Source organism: Chaetodon auriga, chromosome 16 (genome assembly GCF_051107435.1).
Source record: "Chaetodon auriga isolate fChaAug3 chromosome 16, fChaAug3.hap1, whole genome shotgun sequence".
In the NCBI taxonomy this organism is placed as follows: Eukaryota; Metazoa; Chordata; class Actinopteri; order Chaetodontiformes; family Chaetodontidae; genus Chaetodon; species Chaetodon auriga.
The window spans coordinates 15722393-15734198 of NC_135089.1; the positions used below are offsets into that span (position 1 = coordinate 15722393).

General features: G+C 44.6%; 2 protein-coding genes across 2 annotated transcripts; one reads left to right on the forward strand and one right to left on the reverse strand.

Moving 5' to 3' along the window:
- Positions 1–940: 940 nt before the first annotated feature.
- On the reverse strand, positions 941–7112 carry slc2a6 (solute carrier family 2 member 6). The gene is made up of 8 exons (XM_076751554.1): positions 6901–7112; positions 5519–5790; positions 4859–4955; positions 4603–4702; positions 4101–4294; positions 3677–3852; positions 3316–3593; positions 941–2341 (listed from the first exon to the last, which is right to left on the reverse strand). Exons 1-8 carry the CDS (start codon positions 6952–6954, stop codon positions 2031–2033), a joined length of 1482 nt encoding a protein of 493 aa, XP_076607669.1. The 5' UTR covers positions 6955–7112; the 3' UTR covers positions 941–2030.
- A 1045-nt stretch (positions 7113–8157) lies between these two features.
- Positions 8158–11640, forward strand: ptx4 (pentraxin 4, long). The gene is made up of 5 exons (XM_076753333.1): positions 8158–8314; positions 8856–9034; positions 9469–10532; positions 10916–11108; positions 11196–11640. The coding sequence occupies exons 1-5, from the start codon at positions 8159–8161 to the stop codon at positions 11638–11640; spliced, it is 2037 nt and encodes a 678-aa protein (XP_076609448.1). The 5' UTR covers position 8158.
- Positions 11641–11806: the final 166 nt, after the last annotated feature.

Sequence of the window (11806 nt, forward strand, 5' to 3'; positions counted from 1 at the left end):
TGCACAACACTGGCACAATCTGCCTTATTGGCTATGTCCCTTCACACTCTGAAGTAACATCTGTTGACAGGTTGGACAGAATGACAGAAACACCTGACAGTGAAATGCAGTCCCATTCTTTGCAAAACTACCTTTTAGGAAGCTTTTTAACGTTGTGTCAGAGAGGTCTAACATTTTTGAAGGTGTATATTTATATTACCCAAGAACACTTGGAACTGTCTTTTATATTCTACTCTCTAGTTAATATTTCATTCTCAATAAAAGGGGTTTCTAGTTTGTTTTTTTCTACGTTGGTAAAGAGAGGTCTGTGATAGAAAGGATATACGTCTCTGTCCATAGTCCAACTGTACACCCGCTAACTGCTGTGATTGAGCTACACACAGATGAGTCCTGCGCTGTGACCGGAGGGCTCAGAGGGTGAGGTGGCAGCCATGTGCATTACTGGCTGTGAGTCAGACTCAAACCTACGACACCGAGAACACACTGCGGCATGTGACCTGACCTGCTGAGGCACCAGCGTGTTCTGGTGACATTACCTCCCATCCACTCTTTTATGTCCAGAGAAGATGATGAAGATTGTTTCTTCCCCACACTCCTGGCAACCCGTTTGTGCACATGGTGACTGACCTTATTAGCATATTTCATTATTCGCTTTATATATTGGACATATATTTAGACAATGTAGTTGATATTTTGGAGTCTGTTGTCAATCAATGTAACATATACAGTGTGATTAAAAGAAATTCAAGTAGACAGTTTTCTGATCCCTTAAAACTTATTATTAACAGATGTAACTTCTCTGCATTGCACTTCTCAGAGATCATGAAGTTTATCCAGACAACACTTTTATTTGTTTCTCTAAACTCAAAAACTAATCGGTTGTTTTTATTCTCCACAGAACTAATCATGGCGTGTGCACGCAGAGAGACCGTCTGTGATAGTTTTTAGTTCAAAAACAGTAGCTTGTGCAGTGTTGTGTTCACATTTAGTCTGTTAAATGTATGAATACAACATGAGCAGAAATATTGGATGGAGGGTGTAGACAGCCAGTGTGACAGACAGCTAAGCAGAGTAGGTAATAACTGCTGTCAGCAAAAGTAAAACTTAATTGGATGTTTGTCAAGTATTTAGTGTAGTAGACAGTGCATATGGCTTTCAGTGTGTATTATTGTGCTAACCCCATGCCTGCACTGAATGTGTGATGTTTAAACCAACCCAAACTATGTTTGAGGTGTGTGAAATATGATATATAATCTACGAGCCATTCAGGAAGGGTGTGTTTTGTATAACTACAATACAACCACAATTCCAAAAAAGTTGGGACGCTGTGCAACTGTAAATAAAAACAGAATGCAGTCTTTTGTAAATGAACTGTGTTTACCAACAACAGTTTTACGAAGTGTTCCTGAGTCTATGTAATAATCTCCTTTATCCAATCATGTGTTCACAAAGTGGAGAACCTCGCTCCATCCTCGCTTGTGAGCTGGTACCCAATCATGATACTATCACCTGTTACCAATGAACCTGTTTACCTGTGGAATGTTCCAAACAGGTGTTTTTGGAGCGTCCCACAACGTTTTTTGCTGCTCCTGTCCCAACCTGTTTGAAACGTGTTGCTGCATCAAATTCAGCATAAGCATATATTAACAAAAATCAATGGGTTAGGGTTAGGGGCTGATGAGGTCAAACATTAAACATATTGTCTTTGTGCTGTTTTAAATTAAGTATTAGTAGTAGTAGTCAAAAAAGATGAACAAGTTATTCTGTTTTCTTTGTGTTTCACACAGCGTCCCAGCTCGTGTTTTATCTGCTGAACTCAGCTTTAGTGATCTTTGATTTACGTTGGTCCACCTGTGCTCAGTAATTATCCTAGTCCTTCCCTCAGAGGGCTCATACTCTGTTCAACATAGAGCGTCCATTCATTGGCCCTTAGTACTGATTGTTACAAATTAAATTGAAAAATCACTTTACAGCAGCCTTGTTTTAGACGCACATCACGGGAGTAACTCATTGTCAGATAAAAGGCATCTTTAATTACTCTGGCTGATGGTGAACGTGCGTCCTGTCCTGAAATAGTTCTCGATTTCCTCCAGTGAGCGGTTGCGAGTCTCTGGGATGCACACGGCGTTGAACAGCAAACAGAGCACACACACCACTGTAAAACACAGGTAGGGCACATACAGGCCGTACCTGTCCACCAGGTGTGTGAAGGCGTGTGTGAGCATGAATGCCGTCAACCAGCTGACGGTGACACACAGACCCGACGCCACGCCCCTGGCAACCAGTGGCAACACCTCCGACATCAGCAACCACGTGATTGGACCCCATCCCATAGCATATCCTAGGAGACAACCAACAATGCGATTACAAAGCAAACAGCTCATAATAAAGAGGATGATATCACAATACGATAAAAGCACAAAACGACGTTGCAGTTTGTCAGACGCTGGTACATTAGCTTAACGAAAATAACCCTGTCGCATAAGAAAGACATTAAAATGATTTGTTATCGATATCCTTGAATCTAAGTAGCAAAATAAAACCACACTGTAACACCTACACAGTTTTCCAAATCAAGTAAAGTGTGAGAATATAGACTCAACTGAAACCAATTTAACTAAACAAGCCGAAACGCCGGGTTTTATGTGCATGAGGAGATTGACGTTGGCACATAATAAACAGCGGTTGATCATGCTTCGAGAGCCAAGTACAACAAAATGACCTGAGGACATAACAGTCTTTAACCTGTTGGAACAAGACAGAAGGTAATTTGTAGCAATGAGCACATTTGTTAAATACGAAGACAAGTGCCTGACAGGTTATCAAATCTTTGCCCAACAAACAACCTAACTGTACGTGTGTGTTTGTACACTGTAGTTTGGTTGTTCTCGGGCAGTGTGAACTGTTATGAACCATAAACAAGAATTTTGTGAGGCTGTATTGAGTTAAATGCTCACGTCAGTATGCTAACATGCTCACAGCTAAAATGTTGATCAGCAGGTATAATGTTTACCATGTTCACTTTATGCTAGTAAGTTAATAAGCTAACATTTGCTCCAAACACAAAGTACTGCGGAGGCTGATAGGAATGTAATTAATTTTATAGGTCAAATCAAAGTATTGATTGAAATTTGACCTGATGGTGGCTCTAGATGAAAATTCAGGGAATCACCAAAGTTATTACATTTCAGCCTGGTCCAAAGTGGTGGACTGACTGTTTGACACTGCTGTCTGCAGAGCTGCACTGCTAGCATGGCAAAAAAAACAAAGGTAAAGAATGCATGTTCAGTTAAATGAGCTGCTTGCAACACTCACCAAATATAAACACCATGGTGCTGATGAGAGGAATGATGCCTGCTGCAGTGTTTCCTGTGTCACTATGGGAGCTGTAGTCCAGACTCACAGTGACATTAGGAGGGGCTGGGCCTGGAGGACAGGCTGTGGTGTGGGAGATCATGGTGAGAGTCAGGGCGGACAGGAACATCAGCATGCTCGATGTGTACAGCAGGGCTTTGCGTCCTGCCCTGTCCATTAAAAGGGCTGCTATGGCAACAGAAAAGAGGCGGACCGCACCCACAAGAGCAGCATCGTACCTGACAGACGCACAACCAGGACAAGTCAGTAAATCAATAAATACACAAATGATACATATAGATAAATAGAACAGAGGTCCAACCTGGGCGCCAGGGAGACTTTGCTTTGGGAAAAGATGGGCTCCAGGTAGACCAGGATGGGCGTGATGCCTGTCATCTGCTGCAGGAAACGCATCACCACTGAGATGATGATTGGCCGGTAGAAGATGGGTGTAGCCAGCTGTGACCACGTGACTCTACCCTGTGTGTTGATGCTGTGCTGTATTGGGAGACACACAGATAAACACGTAAAAATGCGTGTCTGTATTACTTTGTATTTATTTCAAAAACTAAAAGGCCTGTGCATCTTACATGTATACCACTGAAGTCAATGGGGTTACCTTAAAACCTCACCTGTCTCATCCTTTAAACTTACATCAGAGTGTCTATTTAGCTAACTTCTTTAACCCTACTGGTCACTGCCTGCTTAAGTTATTAGAAACACATTAGAGCACTTGTGCCTCATACTTGGATGGTAAGCAGCTCGGCGTGCGTATCGTAGTGTTTGCCCCTCAGCCAGCGGAGGGCCTTCTCAGCCTCCTGCTGTCTGCCCAGAGAGAGGAGCCTCCTGGGGGAGCGGGGCATGAATACCAGCAGCACAACCATCAGCACAGCTGGCAGCTCCCCTGCCACTGCCAGCCACCGCCAGTCTACCACCAGACCTGCACATCACACATGATACTGACATTAGCAAAGCAGGAGAGGGCAGGAAAATCAGAGTGCCACTCGTGGCCACGTTGCATTCTGGAAAGGGACATCCTCAAAGGTTTAGTCGTTCACAAGCAAGGATGGAGCGAGGTTCACCACGTTGTGAACACATGATTGTATAAAGGATGTTACTACATGGGGTCGAGAACACTTCATAAAACTGGTTTTAGGAAACAGTTCATTTACAAATGATTGCATTCTTTAACTAATTTTTCCGATGTTGTTCATTAGTGTTTACGCAGCAGTACTGGTTTGTTCCTACCCAGAGCGTACAGGGTCAGGGCGCCAAACACAGCAGTGATCTGAGGGCAGGAGCCCAGACCTCCTCTCACTTCTTTGTGTGAGATCTCCGAGATATAAACCTGTGCAATAAAGACACACAAAAAAACACCCATTCAGTCACATGAACATGGGCATGTCACACCAAACTCTCTCTACATCCACAAAGAATAAGGACGTTTTTGGGACAAAAAAGGGAAAACTTGCATAAATAAGTAAAACAAGTTTTTGTAACCTACAGGAATGGATGCTGCGGTCATCCCCCCGGCAAAGCCTGTGAGGAAACGGCCCACGTGGAGCATCCACAGGTCCACAGCCCCTCCAAGCAGCATGTATCTAAGACACATATATACAGATGGGAATTTTTTAAAACAAACAGTCCACGTAGACTCACATAAACGTGACCCATCTATAGATATAACAGCATGTATGGATTTCAGTAAAGTTATGCAATAAGGTGCCATTGATGAATGGGGTGGGGGGGGGGAGGGTGGCTGGGCGTGTACTGCACTTGACTGACATCTACCTCACCTACCTTGGTTTTCTTTGTACTGTACCTATTAGGGAGACACGCCCTGGTATCAGTCTTATTACTTCAAAGAGTTTGATGGCATGTCATTCACAGAACACCTCCACCTGACAAGACGACTAGTCAGCCAGAGTAATTTGAAACACCTGTGTGGGCGCAGCGACTGGTGAATTAAGCTGTCAAATAAATCTAGTGGAGTAATATGTGTGGTATTTCCCTCTGAAATGTAGTGGAGTGTAAGTATAAAGTACACATAGGAATACTTGAATGCAAATATCTCAAAATTGTACTTAAGCGCCGTACTCGACTGAATTTCACTCAGTTACATCCCACTACAGGTTGGTGGCTGTTTGTAGTTACTGAGACCCACCCAATAGTCGACGGCACTCCTGACATCATGATGCTCAGTTTCCGTCCAATCATGTCGTTCAGCAGCATGGCCCCCAGCCCGCCGGCTGCTGCCCCCAGTGTGTAGATTGAGCCAAACCAGGCAGCCTGCTCCGTGTCCATCCTGAGCCGGGGATCTGTATCGGGACTCCTGAACTTTGATAGGACCGGGGACGAGTAAACCATGGAGTAACCAAAGTTGAAGTTCCCCAGGACAGCCGAGAAGACGGCCAGGTACAGTTTGGAGTTGTTGATCTGGGGTGGAAGGATGTGGACAAGTTAAAACTTCGAGGATAAACTGCATAGATACTTCACTGAAATACACTGAAACTGATACTAAAAAGGAGAAAAATCCTATTTATGATTCAGTTAATACAACCCATAAGTAAGTTTTTCCAGTGTGCAGTATGCGTGGTGTTCCTTGATGTTAGCTATTGTTTTGTAATGATTCCAAAGTTTTCCTTGCAAATTAAGGTGGAATGTTGGAGGCCTGGTTGTGCTGACGATGCTAACTGATACAAGCACTGAGACGCTGCTGATTAAATGTGGTTCAGCCTGCACTGACTGTAGGACCTGTTTAAGAGAGTTACTGCTGGTCACTTAGGAGGGAAGGATGTCCATGCAGCTGAGTGCACGTGAGCGTGACTCATGCCTGAGGCTGATGAGTCGTGCTTTTCCTCAGTTCAGCTAAGTTTGCAATTTAGTTGTTTGTTTCTTTTCGGACTTACACGTGTATCATCATTGCACCCTCTTAATAAATCCACTTTTTGTAATCTTGGACGATGTTCTTGAGACCGCCTCCTATCTCTGGTCTGGACTCTCTGTGGCTGATCTAACAAGATCTAACTAAGAGTCAAGCTGCTCAGGTGCCTTCACTCGGGCAGAAAATGCTTGCATTCTACAAAGATTTAACAGTAACGGGACATTTTACGGTCTGAAATCTCAGTGCAGTGCAGACCTGTAGCAGAGCCGACGTGCTGCGGCTTGATGATGTGACACAATTCAGTACTTCTGCTCAGTCAAACTCAGGTAGTTTCCTGTAAGACTGACAATGGTTTCACTACTGCGTTTTTCAAACAGGGTACTGCACTCTTTAAATGTTCTCTTCTCATTAGATCTATGTTTTCCCCTTTTTTTGTCTTTTAGTGTGTCACTGATTCTTATATGGAAACATAGCTCTTAGCTCTATGCTAGCCTGTAGGTATAGGGAGGCTTGAAACTGAAAATCTTTTTTATTGGAAACTGTCTAACTCATCTGTCCAACACATGCATACAACACACACTCAAATCTATCAAACACAGAGTGAATCTATGAACTCCTCATGAGATCTCAAGATAAATTCAAATAAGTGAAATGTTTCCAACCCTGGATTCAGTTGATGGTGGTCTTCTGTTCAGCAGCGGAGTCTCCTCATCCATGTCTGCAGCAGGAGCCTTTATCAAAGCTGTCCGATTTATATAATCTGCTTCAGGATCTGGAATGCTTGTTCTCCTCACAAAGGGATGAAATATTACTGAAGTTAGAAAACTCTGCCCTCTAAAAAAACACTGCAAAAGCAAAAGTCCTTCATGCCCCAATGAAGCTTCCAACAAAGTTCAATCCTCCTGTGGGCTGCATGTGGTTCAGGGTTTTCCAGGCTGACAGAGTGAAACCGACTGTGGCGAGCTCCAAATGGTCATAATGAAAATGAAACTGAAAACTGGGTTTACACCGAACTTTTACAAGTGAAATCTGCCCAAACGGTCACTGACTCATACTGGATACTGACAGAGTCAAACGCATCTACATTGATTTTCAAAAATCATATTGTTAGATTGTTGCATTCAATAAAGAATATTTAAAGCCCAGTGTAAACAAAGCCAAACTGCCGAAACCTGGTCAAGAGCAGAAAGCAGAAGGGAGGGTCCAACAGCACAATTCCTGGATTGGGCCAATCAAAGAGAAAGCAGAAGAAGAGAACCAGATCTGCCTGCAACTTGAGTCAGGAGGAAGAGGAAAGTACAGGCTGCTTCCCCTCCTGCCCACACATCATGGGATTTACTGTTGCATTATCAGCACACACAAAACTACATTAGCATGCACACAAAAATTGAAGCATGCACTTAAATTGATGGAGAAGTGTGATATTTAATAAGACCACCAAACGTTAATAATAATATCCAGCAGTCATCATTTGTCCTGCAGGAAGGTAATGAAAGATTTTAATGAATAACAGAGGATCCAGTTACAGGAACAAACAGAAATCATGAAGGGCACATTTTTTAAGGGTTTAGAAGTCTTCTGCATTGCTGTACATCCTAACAAACACCCTGGACCAGTCAGTGCATTGTTTTGAACAGTTTCTATCTCTTGTTTTTGTGTTCGTTGGTGTAGAGGAGAGAAAGGCACAGAAGAGCTGACTACCTGTTAAATCCATTTCCTGCATTCCCTCTGAGATCCCCAGTGATGTTGTAGAAAATGGAAAGTTGTCCCAGCTTGTGGGTGTGCTTTGTGTATTTTGTGCATGCGTGCCTGTTTATTGTGTGTATACAGTGTGTATGAAGACCAGCCCTTTTCAGCTATGCCTGTCTCTTTTCTGTTTGTTCCTTCACCTCCAGGCATCCAGACAGGGACCCAGTCCCGATGCTGCATCCATCCCAACTCCATCGCACCATGGGCTGCCTCAGGCTCAGCCACTGGCCCCTGATTCTGGTCCACATCCTTCTCATGCAAATTCAGCTGATTGAGGTGCAGGGAGTTGATTCTGTGTCCCAGAAACTACGACGACTCAACGAGCAGGTCAGTTTGAATCAGGCTGCGTGTGTTATGCTGGATCGTTTTAGGATCGTTATGTTTTTATATTGATATTTGTTTCAAGTCTTTCAAATCTTCTGAGCAGTTAGTGGTACATCAGCTTTAATCAGCTTAAATAGGCTATCATAAGTAATTCTCAGATTCTCCTGCAAAAACGTGACTCCCTGCAGCTGCTGGGTTTACTTACTGTACATGTGTATGTGTTTACACACACACATGATTTGATTAAAACAGCTTTAATTCACATGTTTAAACGTATTGTGTAATGTCTTGTATGTAAGGTGTGTGATAATGATTACTAATTAGCTTCCAAAGCACTTTAGCAATGAGTTTTAACCTCAAACTTCATGGTCTCTGTCCTACCGTTGTAGGGTATCTAGATACTGTATGTAATTAGTCACTTTGCAAAAATGTTGGGGGTAGCTGAGTTTTTTTCTTCTTCTGGAGGTTCAAATATTTTCCTGACCTTCAAACCTGACCTGACAGCTGCAGAAAGGCTTGTCAAAAGACTTTTCTTTTCTGTCAGTTTCAGCAGTTCCAGGCACTGACCCAGGCCCGTTTGGACATGCTGGCCTTGAACCAGAACAGAAACTCCACAGGGGAGCTGGGGAGTCGTGTTCAGGCCCTGAGTGACCACTGGCACCACATGTCACAGGACCTCGAACAGTTCAAGCACAGCATGACGCAGGAAATAGAGAGTCTCAGGTTAGAGCCTGAGAACAAATACTAAAGGCTGTTATATGTTGGACAAATCCCTGCTGGTTGTTTACTGTAAGAAGAACAGAATGTAAATGCAAAAAACGTTTGGATTTGATCAAGTTTTGAGTGGGCGGCTTTTCCTTCTAACATCTGTTCTTTTGTGGGCTTGGGAAGTTATGATTAACAGAACAGGTTTTGGATGCCATTTCTTCTTATGCAGCAAAATGTAATAATATTAACATTGTCCACAATTAAAAATGGAACCTGTTGACATACATTTGAAACTGTATTTACAAAGTATTGTGACATATATGAAATATTACACATGCAGTGCATTTCAGATTTCAATGAATTGATGCTTTTTAGATTTTGTAAAATATATGACAACAAAAATAATGCAGAAAGTAAACACTATTTTCCTCCTGTTGATTACATCCCAGAGAGTGGGGTAGGAAACTTGAGAAGAAGAGTAAGCGGATGGAGGGTCGTCTGGCTTTAATTGAGAGGAATGTGAGGGAGAACCGTCGCCACACCCAGAAACAGAAGCCTGATCCTGGTCAGGACTTCTTCAACCTCACCCTGGAGCTCCAGAGCCAAGAGGAAAGGCTGGCCGCTCTTCAGGTGCAGCGTGATGAGCTGCTGGTTGGCCTGAGAGGGTTGCAGGAATCCTTAAAAAATCAGGCGCTGCGTGTGAGCCGGCTGGAGGGCCAGCTTGGGGAGGTCTTGCAGTGGAATGGAGGGGTGACAACCAGAGGGTTGTGGAGGGCAGGAGAGCCCCTCGACTCCAACATCACACCTAGGAAATACTATGAACCACGCAAGAGAGGCCAGACACATAGAGGAGGGAGGCCTGGAAGGATTCTGGATGGACATACCCAACCCAGACTGGAGGGTACCATCCACTCTGAGACTGATAATCATTCACAGGCCACAGCTCAGGCCAGAAACCCCTCACAGCCACCTCAATTTCAGGCAACACCAAACCAGCCAAAACATTCAAAGGTCCAGAGCCAGAGACCCACACACTACCTAGCCCAGCCTGACCCTGACCGTCCCCAGTCACAGATGCAGGTGCAGGCCCAGATAAGGCCTTACCCTATCCAGCAGGAGCAGCTACAGTCTCGCCAGACTGTGCCTTATCCTCATGCTCAGATCCAGCCCCAAGTCCAACAACAATCCCAGCCTCAATTATATCATCAGAGACACCATCATTTACACAACCCTAGTCGCCCCTCTTGGCCCCAGCCCCTCTCCCAGGCTCAGACCCAACCTGAACCCACCAAAGACAGACAGAGCAGGACTCGCCAGGAGCCACAGCCCCAGTCTTCAGATGCTCTGCCTTGGCCCCAGTCTAAGTCTTATCAGCCCAGGGTGAGTGGGTGGGATGGAGGACAGGAGGAAGAACATGACACAAAAGTGGAGTTGTCAGTGATTCACAACCTCCTCCAGCTTCCTGTGAGGCAAAAGATCCCTGCACAACCAGTTCCCAAAAAGGATGCAACCAGTAAGTAATAGTTTGTACTTCTACAATAGATTGCAGAGAGAGAGAGGGAGGGACGGTAAATCTAGTGTGCTAAGGTGTAATGGCATTGTGATGGAGAAATAGCAATATCAACAATTTTTCTCCAGAAAGACTCACCCCACTGTCAAATATGCCCCTCAAGTAGGCCCCCTTACATTAAATGTTACTTTAAGGTAGAGAGACCTGAGGTTTGAATTCATTTTGTATATGTGTGTGAACAGTATATAAGGAGACTTTCAAAGCCTTAAACTTTAACTTCGCCACAAATCAAAATACTTTCAAAAGGATGAGATATTGTCTTTTTTGTACCAGGGAGATAAGACTTGGCATTAGACTGAATATACCTCTTCTCTCACCCTCTGCAGTCTGTAATGTGGACTCCATACTGTTCTTCCCCATGGCCGCAGCAGAGAACTACGTCACCTTCTCCCTGACTCTCCCCAACCTTCCTGAACTTTCTCTGTGTTTGTGGCTCCGTGTGGAGTCCTCGCATGTTGGCACGCTGCTCTCCTACGCCACAGATGACAACGACAACCAGTTGGTTCTATATGGTCGCAACTCTTCTGCTTCCTCTGCACCTCTCTTTGCTTCTTCTCCATCATTATCCCACCCCTCCTCTTCTGGATTCTCACCTCCTTCCTACGTCTCCTCTTCCTCCCCCTCCCTGGACTTCATCATTGGAGACCCTGTCTATCGTCGTCTCCCTGTGTCGTCACTCCTGGATGCTCGCTGGCACCACCTCTGCATTGTCTGGTCCTCCATCCAGGGTCGCTTCTGGCACTACAGTGACCGGCGCCTCACCTCCTCAGGCTCCAACTTCAGGAAGGGCTGGGAGATTCCGGGAGGTGGATCAGTGGTGTTGGGCCAGGAACAGGACACGGTTGGTGGAGGATTTGACCCTGCAGAGGGGTTTTCTGGGCAAATGGCGGGGTTCAGGCTGTGGAACCGGGTACTGAGTCCTTCGGAGGTGGAAGGGGTGGCAGAAGGACGAGGTGTGCCCAGAGGGGTGGTGCTTGACATGGAGGACATAAAGGAGGTACATGGGGAGGTGCAGCAGGTGGCATGTGAATGTTTAGAGCACTGCGTGTGACTTTCCAAAACATTTCTGTAGGGAATGTTAATTGTCCCTAGCTTACCTGCCTCTGAAAGGCCGAATAAAGACTTTTTCTCTTTTGTATTTCCTTGTTTCATGTTCCTTGGATGTGCACACACCGGTACATTCTTATTAAAGATAGCAGTGGTGGAAGTATTCAGAT

What these genes read in the sequence shown, in the direction of transcription:
- slc2a6 (XM_076751554.1), bottom strand. Translation starts at nt 6,954, where the DNA reads ATGGATGAGGAGACTCCGCTGCTGAACAGAAGACCACCATCAACTGAA. An exon ending in CACCATCAACTGAATCCAGG is followed by an intron (nt 5,791 to 6,900) that starts GTTGGAAACATT and finishes CTTCCACCCCAG; the next exon opens with ATCAACAACTCCAAACTGTA. An exon ending in CACCATGGTGTTTATATTTG is followed by an intron (nt 2,342 to 3,315) that starts GTGAGTGTTGCA and finishes GTTGTCTCCTAG; the next exon opens with GATATGCTATGGGATGGGGT.
- ptx4 (XM_076753333.1), top strand. Translation starts at nt 8,159, where the DNA reads ATGCTGCATCCATCCCAACTCCATCGCACCATGGGCTGCCTCAGGCTC. An exon ending in CAGGAAATAGAGAGTCTCAG is followed by an intron (nt 9,035 to 9,468) that starts GTTAGAGCCTGA and finishes ATTACATCCCAG; the next exon opens with AGAGTGGGGTAGGAAACTTG. An exon ending in TCCCAAAAAGGATGCAACCA is followed by an intron (nt 10,533 to 10,915) that starts GTAAGTAATAGT and finishes CACCCTCTGCAG; the next exon opens with TCTGTAATGTGGACTCCATA.